Source organism: Microtus ochrogaster, chromosome 1 (assembly GCF_000317375.1).
Source record: "Microtus ochrogaster isolate Prairie Vole_2 chromosome 1, MicOch1.0, whole genome shotgun sequence".
Lineage (NCBI taxonomy): Eukaryota > Metazoa > Chordata > Mammalia > Rodentia > Cricetidae > Microtus > Microtus ochrogaster.
In genome coordinates, this window is record NC_022009.1 from 21,062,580 (window position 1) to 21,078,858 (window position 16,279).

The 16,279-nt window shown below is 46.9% G+C and overlaps 1 protein-coding gene across 2 annotated transcripts in view; it reads right to left on the reverse strand.

The window, feature by feature from the left end:
• Dpf3 (double PHD fingers 3) overlaps positions 1-16,279 on the reverse strand; it is a 271,575-nt gene that overhangs the window by 54,760 nt on the left and 200,536 nt on the right. The window contains exons 8-9 of one of the 2 annotated variants that reach the window (XM_005343307.2): positions 6,695-6,823; positions 2,987-3,690 (exon numbers count right to left, since the gene is read on the reverse strand). In XM_005343307.2, coding sequence (XP_005343364.1) covers positions 3,488-3,690; positions 6,695-6,823 — 332 coding nt within the window. In that variant the 3' untranslated portion in view covers positions 2,987-3,487. Of the gene's footprint in view, positions 1-2,986; positions 3,691-6,694; positions 6,824-16,279 lie in introns of those variants that run through there. The other variant, XM_013347204.2, reaches the window with a different exon arrangement.

Consider the following 16,279-nt stretch of genomic DNA (forward strand, 5'->3'; position numbering starts at 1 on the left):
AAGGGCTTTTGGTAAGTCTTGCCTAAAAGTTACAGTTTGCGTAGAAGGTGAGTTACCTACAACATTCTGTACAAACCTGGATCAGAATTAGAATTCTCTTCAATGAGATCTAAATGCTTATTCTTGGTGGTTGAAATAGCTTCTTAGAAGGTAAATTGACTATAGGTACCCATTGCTTCAGCTGGAACTGAATGAGGTGTGCAATGCTTGATGCGTATTTCTGAACTAAGACCCATTTAAGAGACCGCACAGGCAGAGGGCCAGCAGATGGGCTTGAGAATCAGGCTGTTGGGGGTCAAAATCTGGTGTCTTACTATGTGTGGGGCCTTAGGTACACTTAACCATGTTATTTGGCCTCAGCTTCTTTACCTATAAGCTGGGGTAATACAAGCGTTTATCTTGGTGTATCACGATGGAAGTCAAGTGAACTGCTGTAAGGAAAAGCCCCCAAACAGTCCCCAGCACACAGAGGTTCACTCTGTCCTCTGGAGAAGGGGGATCAGACCTCGTATCAACACCATCGAGTTTTCCAGGATCTAGGACAGCCAGCTGTCGCCTCTTCCCCCTCCTCTCTAACGCACCACCATCCCTCTGCTTGAAGTGACCGCTGTCCCACTCACTCACACTGAGCTCAGTTAACCTGTCCAGGTTGACTTTCCCTTAACGGAAAGGTGAAAGACGGGAATCTAATCATCTTCTGGGCTCCTTCCAGTTCCTCTTCAAGTTTTCATTAAAGAATATGAATTCCGAGTCTGTTCATAGACGCTGGCGCTCTATGGAAAATGAGACGTGATGCCCTACAGTGTGAGGTAGCAACCCTGCTCACGTCGGCTACACCAACGGAGAATGCCAACTACCGTGCCTACCAGCAGAAAATGAAAAGCAAGCTGAAGTAACTCAGACAAGCAAAAGTCACTCAGTCACTGTCCTGGGGGTTCACCTTGGTAGACAGTTCTAAACTATCCGTTTCTTATTAGACGCACAGGCTAGACTCCTAACTCAGGTGGCTTTAAAAAAAATAATTTCTTTTAAATAGCCCATACTCAAAGTCAAATTATCACTGGTAATTCCGGGACCATGACCAACTAGACAAGAGTTCAAATGATTGTGTAGACTGAATATACTTTTTATTGACTTGGAAGTTCATATTTCATATTTGGTTCCAATATCTGAACCAAAGAAAGGAAGTCCAGAGGTGGAAAGTGGCAGCACGAGCAGAAACTACTGGAAACGACGCCTGTGAGCGTGCAGGTATATTACTACATGGAGGTCTATTTCCATTCCCTAGGATGAAGATTAGGCAAAATAGCCCAAAGTGGGTGGCAGTATCTCTCAAATCTGAGAAGAAACATCCAGATGAGCTTGTATCAGCCTGAAACATCAGAGTCCCTCTACCTCAGGCTCTTAGGAAAACTCAAAGGGGTCCGTTTGTAGTTTTGTCTGCGTGTCCTCACTTTTGCTGAGTTAGCTTGTTATTTAATGAGTGATCTAATTCAGAGAGACCATTCAAATCTGGACTGTTAAAGCAGATCTCCTCTGTAACTCACAAGTAGCCAGTTGACTAGGCAACAAGAAGGACCTCTGGAAACCCAATACCCTGGCCATACTTTATGGGGATTCAGAATCTTCCAAAAGCCCAGGTGAGTGTTGTGCTTGATCAGAGGTCTTTAATCAGAGGTCCTTGTTTGTTTGGTAGGCTGGTTGGTTTGTTCTGTGTGTGTATGCGTCACATGCTCATGCATGTTCCTATGTGTCTTTGTATGTTCACACATGCCAGGGTGTGCATATAGATGTCAGAAGACAGCCTCCAAGAGTCAGTTCTCACCTTCCACCATGTGAATTTCACAGATCAAACTGAGGTTGTCAGGCTTAGCTGCAAGCACCCTTGCCCAAAAAGCCATCTCGCCAGCCCAGAAAGCCTGAATTTAGACTCGGTCCCTTGGCTATGAAACAGATCCCCAGAGCCCAAAGTACCACCCTAGACATGCAGGACCCTGTTCTCTGCCTCTTTATTCCTACCCAAGCCAACAGACTTCACTTCCACACTTAACCAAGGGAAAAGTCAGCCAAGCATTTCCCCAGCCACTTTCTCTTGCAGCTGAAGCCAAAGCCAAAGCCAGAAGCCAAAAGCTTGCCGTTCTCTATATCAAGCCCCTCCCCTATTCCCAAGCCAGCATCAGCCCAGCTCCTAGGCCCAGCATGCACACGCAGGCCAGACTCTCCATTCACCACCCCACACCGCAAAGGGGGAACCCAGAAACACAAAAGAGCAAGCTTAGAGGAACCAAAGGAAAGAAATAAAAAGGGGATAAAACGAAGAGGGAAAAAAAGAAACTATGATGGGTTTGCAATCATTGTGAAACAACTCAGCCAGGACATACCTGTTTAAGCAGGGCCTCCCAGCTGCTCTCAGGGACTGCCAATGAGGTGGACAGTCTTCCTTATCCCTGAGGCCTCGGACCAAGTGTTGCTTTGGTTTATTTCAGGAAATGCTATTGGAAAGATAAAACAAAGTGCCTGGCAGGCACTATAAAAAGTGGAAGAAACATGGAAGACGTCATCATCCAGCAGGCGGCTACGTGTTTTTTATGCAGGGGCAAAGGGAGGGGAGACACACTGTGTGGCATCTCTCTCCCTTCCAGGAGAACCACCTCAGTCGCTCTGCCAGGGCCGAGCCTGTGACTTGCTGACATTCCATTCCTGTGTTCAGACGGACGCTGATCTTTGCCAGGTCAAAAGGAAGGGAAACTCAGCCACCGGGAAAGAAGAGAGGAGCCAAGGAAAGCGGCACTGCTGGTCAGGGCCAGAGCTGGAAGGAGGCCAGATGTAAGTGGCCCCAGGCTTCTCTGGGATGGCTGCCATTTTCTCACAAGCAGAGAGAAAGATGGGAAGGGGTCTGCTCTGCGGAGCCACCCACTCCCATTGAGGAAAATTTCCACACACACACCTAGTGGCTGGCCTCAAACAGGATGTTACTTCCATTTCTTTGATTTTTTTTCTCTCTCCCCTCTCTTTCCCTCTCTCTCTCTCTCTCTTCCCTCATTTGAATCTAATAGTAGCTAACATGTATAAATAATAATTGTTAATGTTATTTATTCTTTGTTTCCAAACCTTATGTTCCTCTTCTCTTGAAAACCGGGGAAATCAACTCTGCTCACACGATAAAGATGCTCTCGCCCAACAGAAAGAAAACTCACCTAACTTCCTATTTCTAGGGAAAATAAATAGCCCGCCATGGTGCCATCTCTCCACAGAGGGCTCTTATTCTGCTCTCTTGTGGTTGTTTTGTTTTCAGTAGTTTGTGCTTCTGTTGTACCCAAAATAGAAGGATGCGAGGAGGTGGAGGGACACGTGGAAGGTAGGAGAAAAAAGCAAGGAGAACGGGAAAAGCCCAAGCCGTCTTTCATTTAAAAATATATATCACAACTAGAACAATGACCAGAGTCAGAGGGGGTGGCTAATCAGCCAGACAGTCTGTCCCACGGGCTCAGCAGCCGCCCTTTTTATCTGCTGTGGGTGAACCCCGGCCACTGCGGCGTCCTCGACAGGAACGAGGCTCTTCCAAATCGTCCTCATCAAAGCCGTAGAAAGTTGAGGTGTCACTTTCTGATGTGGAACCGAATAAGTCCTCCGTGGTACGTGCTGCGGCCGCTGCCTCCTTCTCCTTCCTGCCTTCTCCTCCCAAATGAGCTGACATGTATGATGAATATATCAGCACATGGGTTAAGCAACAGACAGCATCATTAATATTCTCATTACATCATTACAGTGTTATTCCTAACCGCAAGATAATCAGCCACTGTTACACCAAAAGGAACTAACCGGGTATATCACCTGGTAACAGGGATTCGGGACAAAGCACACATTTCCAGGAAGGTTCCACTTCCCCAAATAGGTCCCATTGCTACCATGACACATGTGTCCACCGCTTCTGACAGCAAGAGATAGATACACGCACGCTATCTCCTCTGGTCCGCTCGCGCAGAGGCACACACTCCCCCAGCCCTGCCCCACACAATGCTTTTGCCTGGTGGTTTTAAAGCCTTGTTGGTATTTCTTTGTAGTTTCAGTTGACGTTTCTTTGAACAATGTTCGTCCGTCACTTTGACAGTCAGCTTTGCCAAGGTATTACTCTCAGATAACCCATTCAAGGTGGTTAAGCCTCCGTTGGTTTTAGTTTTATTTTTACCCACCTCTAATCCCACTCTTTGACAGCTCTTTCAAGTCCACCCTTACGCCATGTAGTTCATTTGTGCCAAAGCAAAGAGCGGTGGGAAGTCGAAGTGCTAGTTCGGAAGAACTTCTCACTTTCTTTTTTTTGTTTGTTTGTTTTCTGCTTTTTTGTTTTTTGAGACAGCATTTCTCTGTAGCTTTGGAGCCTGTCCTGGAACCAGCTCTTGTAGACCAGGCTGGCCTCGAACTCACTGAAATCCACCTGCTTCTGCCTCCCAAGTGCTAGGATCAAAGGTGTGCGCCACCACCACCCAGCAACTTCTCACTTTCTTAAACCCCGAAGGAAATGCTTGCAATCTCACACACTACCACCACTAAGCATACCAGGGTCTTAGCTACTCCAGAAAGTTCATCCTGTCAACTCAAACTCCAGACACACCGAAAGGTGAAAATGGGGCTTTAAAAATGCCTAATGAATACAGTATCCTAAAACCTGTAAAACTCGGGCTTATATTGTTTCATACTCTATTGGAACCCAATACCATAGTGATGGTCCCTTCCATGCCAGGGTTGGACAAGGCACTTTCTTCCAGGAACCAGAGGCAGTGGGTACGTGAGCAGGGAATAGGTGCTATTCCAACTCATGTTCTCCTCTGGAAGGGCCCTAGAGAGGCCCCAGAGATGTATTCACCCATCTGATTTAGCGGTCCCATGCAGGGGCTAACGCTACCTGTCTCTTAACAATTTCAGGAGCATTAGAGTCAGGTGGTAATAAATGACCCACCAGATTCATTCCCAGCAATCACAGTGAGAATACCTACGTCACTGTAACATGACACATGAGAATACCTACGGCACTGTAACATGACACATGAGAATACCTACGTCACTGTAACATGACACATGAGGCACATGTATCAGGCAGAACCAAGGAAAGAAACACCGAGCAAAAGTCATACAAAGACAGGTTTCATGTAGGAGAGGGGGAAAAAACAAAACCCGACACCCTGCTTACGATGCCCATGGATCAGTTGAAGTACCTCATCCTTTTGTTGGGAAGGAAAGGGTGAAATGACAGCATTTCACAGTGAGAAGTCTCTAACTGCCTCCTCTAAACCACCCAAAGCCTACAGCGGTCCACGACACCCTGCTTAGCGTGCCACTCCACCAAATGGCCTTGCTTCTGATAGGAGAGATGTTGCTTGAGTGCCTGACCTTAAAACAAATGAAAAGCACTGGATTGAAGTTCATTTGTTTTAAGTTCCTTTTTAAAAAAATCTAAAAACCAGTGCCGTCTATGATAAGGGTCGTATCTTCTAAGTAAAAAGTTCAATGTTACATACCAGGCTATGGACCATGAACCAAACTGACAGAATTGCATGAAAGGAATTCCCTGGCAGGGTCCTTGAGAATTAAATAAAGAGTCTTATGCAATGGACACTAAGTCGTGTTTCCAATAGCTGCTTTACTGCTCAAGGCTGTCCAGAGCCCTAAACAACTTTAACTTCAAAACACATCACGCTAAAGGTAAAGTTGGGGGGGGGGCCACAAGAGGGAGAACTGAGTCATTGCAGAAAACCAAGATGAGGTCACCTCGGTCTTTCTCTCGGGACTGGGGTCAAACTGTATCAGATGAAATGATCTCTCATGCTGTGCAACCACCCAACCAAAGTGTCTTGCCTCTAGCCAGCAGCTCATGAAACTGAAGACGCCTTCTGAAATCTTGTCTCCTTCCTGCCTTGTGCTTTGGTCTAATTATGACATAGAAAAACTGCGGAGGGGTGGCACCAACCAACCATGATCAGGCAAAAAGAATGATCAATCTACAATTTAAAAACAATCCGCAGCCAAGACTCTTAACTCGTTTTAAGAATGAAGGAACGAGACCAAAAGTCTCTTTTTGATACTTGAGCCTTTGGATAGACAAGATGAAAAGAGTATGCAAAAGGTCAGCTGCAGGTCGGTCTCAAGGACGCTTGCCCTAATGCCTCCTGAGTAGGCAGCTCTGTGCTGTCACACACGGAAATACAGGATGAGCGGCCAATGATGGTGGGAGGGCTATGCTGCTGGAAAGGAGCCCAGGACTCTCCAAGCCCCACAGTTCAGGCTTCCCTAATACTTCTGTTTCCGTACTCTGGGGTTGTCCCGGGTATTTCCACAGAACAAACACAATTTTTGCTACGTTCATCTTGTGGTACAGGCTAGTGTGTTGCCTGGAACCTCCAGGTATCTCCGCTCTACTTTGGTCTTGGCCACAACTACACATACAAAACAATGTACACTCCGTGGGAGGGCCATACCTCCTCCTCGTCCTCTCACCCGGGACCCAGAGAATGGTTTTTATGTTCTTAAGACCCAAAGAAGAAAAACATGGAAGTGACCTGAAACCCCCCTTTCCCCTCAAAACCATCACCACCGTCACTTCTCCGTGCTCCTCTCCCTCCCCAGCCATGGTGAGATGGCAGAGCCATCCAAACAGAAGAGGCCTATGGCACACAGCGCAGGAAGGGGCCACACTCACCAGAGCGTCCACAGTCTGCACAGGACACAAGCTCCTCCGGCCGCCCACTCTTCTTGTTCATGTTTGAGCCCCCCAAGCAGAAGTCACAGTAGTTATTGGGAATGACTGTCCCATCTGGTCCTTTCTGGGCTGTGGAAACATTGAGAAAGAATTTCAATTTTAGACTTAGATGCTGTCCACTCTTCCACTGGAGCACAACAGAGCCTCTTCCAGAAAGAACAGAAAGCTTAGGATGGAAGAGTTTGCTACAGCCTAGCGGTGATACTGGGCTAGGATTTGTTTGCTTTTGCTTTTTTTCCCCCCCTTGGTCCACTGGTACACATCTTACAAGTCATTCAGAATCTCATCTTTGCAAATTTTTCCAGTTCTATGTTTTTTTTTATAGAAACCTCATTGCCCCTCTGATTCCATCTCTAAATTAATAAACGACTCAAAATGGTATGAGTTATTAGTCAAGCAAGCCACTGTTAATCCTGCACAGACTCCAAATCATCAGATGGAAATTGCAAACATTGATACCCTGAGGGAGAGAGCAGCCAGTGCTTTGGCCTAGTCTTTGAGAGAGAGAGAGATGCTTATTCAGTATCTGTGGCTAGTCACTTCTAGACAGCGTGCTGGAGAGGTTCCTGAGAACTCTTGGTAAACACCATGGAGTGTGCACAAGTGTCTGTTCTTAGTGCCAGCTCTTAGGTTGTAGACTCGTTGATCATGGAAAGCAAGTCGGATAAGTTCATCTGAAGAACCCCGAATGCCTCGAATTAGAAGTGGACACAGGGTAACTGTGTCCCATGTCAGAGATGGATAGAATGATGGGGAAATGAGCACCTGTGCAGGGTGAAGATCTTCCTAAGTAACTGGACACAACAACTCCATAACCTATGCCCGCTGAATGTCCAAATGAAGGTGTTGATAACTCCTTAGATGTGACCTTGAAGAGAGAGCCCAGTGGAAATACCCATGGCTTTGAGGCCCAAAGTCATCCCCAGTTACTAGAAATGGAAAGTTGGAAAGCCCCAACCAGGTTCCTCACATGGGAGAATGCTTCCAATTTCTTATTTCTCTCGTCCTGTTGTAGACATTTCTTAGGGATGTTCACACTCCCTGATTGCCACTAACAAGAAAAGTCTCTCTGTTTGTGGAGTCAGCCTTAACCACTAGGGTATGTTCCTCCTTAGCATCCTCTGAGTCTGCTGCTATCTTTCATTATTCACACTGGCTAACATTAATCAGGGTCCCGTAGGGTATGAATCTGTGAAGAGGAGGCAGATATGTGAACAGAAATACCAGCCAGACCGTAACTGATAAACGGATTCGCCCCCTTTAATATGATTCCCTCTGGCCTTGGCTTCCTCCATGCCTCTGCTTTGCCTCCAGGAATAGCAAACTTACCTGGGGAAGGCGGAAGACAAAAGCTAGCGGAATTACATTACAGAGGGTTAATCCATTTATCAGTTGCTATTTGAATTGTTTAATCAGTTTCTAAGTCATTGATTTCCATCTTCAAGCAGGCAGGCAATCCTCTGCAAGAAAAGTGTTGGCTGTTTGGGGGAGAGGCAGAGGAACGGGCCACCCTCTGTGGTCTTTTGAGGATGGGCTTCCCTTCCGCAGCCACTGGATCTCAAAGACATCTGAAGAACAAGCAGAGTGACTTTCCAAATATTCTCCCAAGGCCTGCGCATCTGCCGAAATTTGATGGTGCCTCTGAAATGTGCTTTGCCCGAACCAGAAGTACCAGTCTCTGCCCTTTCTACCTTTTTCAATTGCCCTCTCCCTCACTGCCAGTACTTCCTAGAGAAAATCTAAGCATGTTTAAGAAGCAAATAAACATAAATTCAAAAGAAACACTGAAGGCAAGTAGGTGGTGAATATAAACTAGTGGTGGGAAAATATTAAAGTAAGAAGCCAAGTTTCACGATTGGGTGAGCCAGATATTAAGCGGGCCGTGCTCCTCACATCTGAGTAGCTTCCCGGGTATAGGACAAGAGGCTCATATACACTATGCCAGGAAGGCCGCGGGCTCCCAGCCTGACTTTCTCCTCCATGCACACAGGCTTTCTGCAATATCAGACGCCTTCCCCATTCTCAAAATCCTTCTGCCACCCAAATCCCTGCAAGCCTTCAACTGACTGTATTCCCTGATGGTTTATAAAGATGAAGAGGGAAAATAGAGAAAACAGTAACTTCCAGACTGTTCTGCACATTCTTCACCAAAGAGGTAGACTACTCCATTGAATCAAGAGCTCCAGGTCAGGCTTGGTGGTATAGGCCTGTATTCCCAGGTGCTTAGGAGTCTGGGGCTGGAGAAACCTAGGTTCAAGGCTTGCCAAAGAAAGTTAAAGGCCAACCTTGGCAACTCATGGAACCCTGTCTCAAAATGTAAAATAAAATAGCCAGGAGAGAGCAGGGGATATGTCTCATTATTGGAGCACTCGTCTGGCAGGCATGGGACCCGAGTTTTAAAGAAGTTTCCAAGGACAGGGTGTCAGGGCAGTGTCCCTGTGTGCACAGAAAGACAGAATGTCTGTGTAAGGGAGTGAGGAGGGTAGACTTGGGGATGTACAAGAAGAGGCGAGGGCTATGTTGTGGTTTAACAATGGTCCAGTTTAGACAGTGACGGTGAGAGAGGGATGTGGCTCGGTGATGGAGCACCACAAGGCGGGGAAGGAGGGGGCAGGGGGACAGTACCAGCCACTCTTTAGCTTCAGCTGAGGGTCTACTCTTCTTGCAGCGATAGGCTCAAAGCCTCCTTCCATCTCAGTAAAATGACAAGGTGTGGCCTAAGAGCGTATACATTGGTTCTCTTATGCTCTTTGATATTCAGGAATGGTTGGAGAGCACAGGTGCTTCTATGGACCCTACCTATCCCAACAATGACTGTGGCTCAGAGAAGGCACTGTGTGAGTAGTACTATTGCATCTCTTGATACATGTGCACACCTGCCTCATATATTTCCACGCAACGATCTACTTTCTTAGATAGATTTAACTCTGGGCTACCTGCATGACTTGCATACTGGAAATGGTGACCAATAATTTGTGGGCTGGATGGCTTAGAAAAGATGACAGAAATATAAACAGGTATCATACGATGTTTCTGGAACCTTCTTTGTAAATACAGAGCATGATATCAGCTTCCCCTCTGGCAGAGCAATCTTTCCTCGCTTTTGGCTTTTTTCTTGACTCCTCAAAGAGATAGCCTCTGTCCAAACAGATGAACTCACAACCACTCCCAGAATATGCAAGAGTAGGTAGCTGAAGGTCCTGAATGGCTAGAAGAATAATACTGTCAATAACTGTTAAGGTTTGGTATGAAGCCAGATGTGTTCAAAAGCTCGGTTTCCAAAGCAGCAGTATTCCAAGGTAGAACTTTAAGGGGACTGAGTGTACTGTGCAGGTTATGACCTAATCGACGATCTAAGACAATGGTATGTTCAAAATCCAAATAGATTATTGGGAGAGAATGGAACTGTAGAAGGAGCCTTGCTGGAGAAAGTGGGTCGCTGGGCGCATGTCTTTGGAGAGTATATCATGGCCCTGGCCCCTTCATGCTAAGCCACTCTGCTTCCTGACCATCTGAAGCAGGTAGCTCTGCCCCCACTCTACCCTGTCTGCCATGATGCTCTGCTTCATTGTAACCCTGAAAATCTAAACTGAATAGCTGTGGATTGAAACCTATGAAACTGTGAGCCAAATCAATCTTGTCCCCTCTGGGGTATTTATCAGAACAACAAAAGTCTGGCTAACACAGCCACTCCAAAAAGCACAAAACCATAATTCGTTATCACCTAAGAAATGATACAAGTTCATGTCTACCCTCTTAGCCTCCGTATGGCTCAAAGGCTTGTTGAGAAGGATGAGAATGGGGGACCTACCATACCGCTTACTGCTATTATGGGGCTTCTGCTAGATGCCTGGCGTATATTGGCTCCTATAGAAGCTGTGCAAAGCAGGAGTTGTTTGAAAGGGGAGGTACCCAAAATCCAATAATCAAGGTCTCAGTTGCAAAAAAGGAGATGGGTTGCATCCCCAGTTGTCTACATCCCCAGAGGTTAACACTGCTCAGCCTCCCAGGAGGTCTGAGAGCAAACACCTTCTGGGCTGTACCTTGCACAGTAAGCATTTCATAAGCCTCTTTAGAGTCTGTTTGATTTATCCAATATATTAATTATAAAGCTTAAAGCAATAAAACTTATTTTGATTTGGCCTGATAAAAGTGGATTCCTTTCAAACTTCAATTTACTGTCCCTGCCACAGTAATCCATCCAGGCTGACTCTGATAACACTTCTCTGGGTGAACTCCAAAGAGTCTGAAAGAGCCCTAAGTCATAGCTCATTCTATAGCCACAATGGCCTATGGCCTGACCTAGCCATGAGCAATTCCAGGCACCATACATGAATCATTATAAAAAGGATTTTACTATAAATAGGGGGCTTGTCCAGACCTTTAAAGTGAACTTTATATAGAGACTCTGCTTCCGCTCATGGGAAATCAAGCGCCCATTTAGCCTCACTTGGAAGCCAAAGACAACGGAGAGAACCCCAGTGGTGTCCTGATGGCAGTGTCCACAGTGACGGATCTGCTTCACCGGTGACTGGTGTTTATAACAGAGACCGTAGAAGGGACACGGGTAAACTGCCAAGAAAAGAAAGTGAGGCTTGAGAGTTTGGGGATATACCTGGGACAGACGACTCAAGAAAACCTCAAATTTGGATAAATAGAGGTCAGGAAATGAAGGCGTAAGTCACAAACAATGCCACAGCAGTTTGGGATTATGATTAATAGGGTAGTATTTATTTAAAGGGGAAAAAACTTACAGATCACCGTCAGCCCTCTGCACAACCAGGAGGGGAGTCTAGTCGCCAGCAGAGCAGGAAGTGAAGAGAGCGAGAGAAGGAAGTGGCCGCTTTTTTAAAGGGAGAGAGACCACGCCCCAATGGGCTGGTATCTCAGCGGCTATAGGCTGGAGGAGCGGAAGGACCTCCCGCAACAAGGAACAAAGGTCATGAAGAAATGCAGGGGAAGATAAGAGAGAAGTAAGAGGGGATATTCAAATAACTCAGAGCAAGAGAAAGGAAAAGAAATGTGTATGCTAACTTACACGTCCAACATAGGCTATTTCACTGGCTCACAGAGTCTCGCCACCATGCCCAGAGAAGTGAGAGCAGGCATGCCGGAGAGCATCAGTATGCTAAAGGACTTAGTGATTAAATTATGTCCTATGGCCATAGAAAATCAAGTCCCAAATCCATGACAGGTTTGCCTTGCTCTCCTGTGAATGCCATCCCTGCTGCAATATACCTGTCACTCATGGCCAGTCTGGACACCATCAATAACCTCTCTCCTGAGCTCTGGAGAGATTAGAACCATATCCCAGGTGTCCTGGGGAAGGAGGAAGCAGGCCAGCAGCTGATGCTTCTTCCTGGCATATGCACAAAGGCACGGCCCCTCATTCTGAGCAGATGCTCAGGCTGCCTGCCAGGACCTGGTGTGCACAAGCACGAAGCCATGTTCAGTGTCCACTAGCTAGCGGGAGCTCCAGCCCCCCGTTCTGCAGCTATTTGTCCAGAGCCTGCTTGCTTGGGGTGTATAGCACCTGAAAAAAATTGGGAGCTCTAAGCAGAGCCCTCCAGGAAGAGATGTGCCTCTCCTAGCCCCTCTCACTTGTTCCCCCGCCACCCTCCATGGCTGACAGTTCCTGTGTCCCTCTACCGGGCTGACATGTTTCCATGGCAACTGGAATCCTGGGCTCCAGCAGCCTCTGCTCTTGCCACCTGTTATTACTTCATCTCTCAAGTGTAAAGCATCTTAGCCTGGTACCACTTGGCTGTGCAGGCGCATCTTTAGAAGACCGAGTAAAGGAAAGGGGAGTGGGAAAGAGGCCGTACCGAAAGGCTGCCCCAGGCTGGCCATAGAAAACACAGTGGACAGGCTAGGCTGGAGGAAGCGGCCTCAGAGACAGGGAGGGCGAGGAGGGAGAGCATCAGCCAAAGTGCCTTCCCTTCAGAATCAGGGAGCAGGCCTCAGCTGGAGGCCACCGCCACATCCACTACCTGCTCCCAGCCTTTAATGAGGGCTTTGGGAGGGGCAGGGAAGCAGGCAGCAAACAGGGAAGGGAAGGCAGCTGAGCAGAGATGGAAGCAGCCAGACGTGGAACAGAGCCAGGAGAGGGTTAAAAGTGGTGTGATCGAGACTGTGGGGAAGGCTGGACCAGAGGGCAAGCAGAGCATCAAAGCCTCGATAAATGGCCTTAATTCTCATGCTCGCGCTCACCCGACTCCTTACGTGTTTACTCATATAAATTATCCTCACGGCCTGCCACCTTCTTCACTGCTTTCCTAGAATTGATGAAAAAATAAATCCCACGGATCCAAGGAATAAAAAGTGTTGGGATTCCATTCAGGCTGGTGTGTAGCCACCTCCCTCCCAGCAATCAGGCTGGCTTCCAGGCTACAGGAGAAAGGCAAACAATGCCTTTCGCTCTGGACGCATAAAGCCAGAAGATCCAGGGACCCTCCTGGGGAAATGGACACCTAGGTCTGCTCACCGCATGACCTTTAAGCCATCAAGAGTCCTCTTCCCTTGCCATTTGGCCACCAACCACTGAGAACAACAGTATGAATGGAGGGTTGAGGCTGGAGAGGGGACAGCTGTTTTAGGACAATCATAGCCCTGAGATTAGTCTGTCTGGAGAAGGGAAGGCCCAGAGCTGATTTAATAAGTCTTCAAGTTTATGGACGAGCCTGATAAATGGCCACACTCCCTATCATCAAGGACAACATGAGACAAAGTGAGCTGGAAGGCAGCACATGCCACAGGGAAGAGAGACACAAGGTGGCAAGGAGTTAAAGGCAGGATTGGAGGGCTGGCATCTCTGAGGAGGCCTCAGCACACAGTGGGGTGCGGGTGGGGGGAGTCCCTTGCGTACACCTGTCTCGAGCAGGCAATGTGTTAGAGGACTATTTAATGCCCTTTTGTGTCTGTTACTTGAGGATTAGACTAGTGTAGAAGAAAAGACAGGAGGGGGAGTTTATCCCAACCCAAAGGGAGGCTGGCTTTCATCGTTTCAGGTTTGTGTCTCTCTCCCAATTAGCCAGGAGCTCCCTGTGGGCAGGAGCACTGTCTTTCTTCTCTGTGTTCCTAGCACCTGGCACATAATAAACAATGGAAGGATAAACACATGGTCACAGAGGCCGGTTTTGTGGAGGGACAATGTGCCAGGCCGGGGTGACCTCTGCATCAGCACCACCTATGAACTCTGCCTGCAAAAGAACTCACAGTTTCTGTGCCCAACAGACTAAAAATAGAGTATTTAAAGAAAAAGAAAAGGCCGGGGGCCTTGGGCTTCAGACCTAAGGATTAGGAAAAGACCAAGAGACTAGGAGACCAAAAGGCAGCCAAACCCAGACATGATGGCCCAAGCAGAAAGACACACCCACCGAGTGGGCAGGAGGCAGGTGATGGGAGCCAGAAGGGTTTGCTGTATTGGACAGAAAGAGTATTAAGGAAAATTGAAATAGGGGAACAGTTCAATCAGTGAGCGTGAGGACCTGTCAGACTTCTGATTCCCAGAACCCACGTGAAACATCAAGGTGTGGACGCACAGCAATGGAGAGAGAAACACAGGGAGATCCCTGGAGCTCGCTGGCCAGCTGGCTTAAGCTAACCTCATCTAAGAGTTCTGGGCTAGTGGGAGACCCTGTCTCAAAGCACAAAGTGGAGGACTAGAGAGATGGGGTGGTGGGTAAAGCGGTTGCTGCTCTAGCTTGGGGAACCCAGAATTCACGGAAAAAGTTGGATGTATCAGTGTGGATCCGTAATCCTGGTGCTGAGAGGCAGAGACTGGAGGATCCCAGGTCTCAGTGGTCAGTCGTGTTAGGCCTGTAGTAGCACAGTTTGTCACGATTAGGGCGGATGTGACAGGAAAACTATTCAACCCACAGCTATCAGGAGGCAAAGTGAGAAAGACAGGACGCAGCAACGGTCGTAATAGCCCCTTTAAAGTCACATCCCACAAACAATGACCTACTTACCCATGTCCATCCCCATCTAAGATTTGACCATTCCTCAGTAGTCCTGTGGGCTGAGGACTAGGGATTCAACACACAAGACTTGGAGGAATGTTTCAGATCAAAACCAGCTCACACAACTCCTGTGGGACATGTGGCAGCTCTATCACCGGATGCCTCCCACATAATCTGCTGACATTGTGCTTTTTAGTGATTTGACTTGCTGAATCTTCACTGCAGCCATAAGCTAGCATCACCGATGCTATGCTTTTACATTGATGATACTTGAGGCCCAAGAAGGCAAAGTAGCTTGTCCAAGGCAAAAGTTAACGATTATCTTGGCAATGAACCCAGGCAGTGTGTCCTTGACCAGCCCACAAAATACACCTTACCTTACCACACAACATATAACTATGCCTTCAGGAAATTCAAGTTCAAAAGTCTGGCAGTATACATAAGATAGATAGATAGATAGATAGATAGATAGATAGATAGATAGATAGATAGATAGATAGATAGATAATAGATATTTCACTTTTATAAGGCAGGGCTTCCAAAACTTTGCTATAAAAATCATTTGGGGAGGCTGGCAAAAGGACTCAGTAGGTAAAGGTATGTGCCACCAAATCTGAAATCTTTGAATCTTAGGAACTACACGGTGGAAAAAGAGAACTTGCTCCCACAAATTATCCTCCATGCATGTGCTGTGACATAGGCCACACCCCTATGCACAAAATTAAAATGAAAACCATGTTGAGAGTCTATTAAAATTCAAATTGGAACTCCTAGATCTAGGGAAGGATCTCAAAACTTGTCTCTTACAAGATCTCTAGTAAGATGGCCAACCTACAAGGTTTGGCTCTAACCAAGGGTTTCCTGGGGCCCTGGATGACTGGTCACCATGGTCCCAGGTGGTGCTGATTCTGCTGACCACACTGTAAGAAGCCAACATGAGGGCCTTGTGTGAGAAGCACAGGTTGTGTGCGTGTGAGAGAAAAGTGTGCTCTACTCTCTCTACTTTGTCCCTTTGAAAGACCACTCTGGCTACTCTGCAAAGAATGGACTATATGAGGCAAGAAGAGGCAGGGGAACAGAGGAATAAGGCATTGCCGTGATGCGTGCAGAAGCCAGTGGTGGCCAGAATGAGACAGTCGTGGGTGTATTCTTTAGGAACATCTGATATGGGAATTGAAAGAAAGTAACAGATGCAAGTCAAAGATACCTTCTAAATTTTTTACTAGGGGCATAAATCATTATTTTTAAATGAAAAGAGTAAGTTTTTTTAAGCTAAGGGAATGGTGAGATATAAAGAAAAAGGAAAAGGTTCAGGAGAATCATGAAATAGTGTGATGTTTGACCTTTTTAAAACTATACTAAAGCTTGTCTAGAGACTACAGACCCATTGAGACTCTGTAACATAAAGGGTGAGGTCCATAAAACCATCACAAATAGCAAAAGTCATCAAAGCCCTTTAAGAAATAAATGTGTTCATAGGTTTGTGGGTTAAAGTCCGGGTCTTCTATTCGATTCCATTGGTCGACTTCTCTGTTTTTATGCCAATACCAAGCTGTTTTCAATA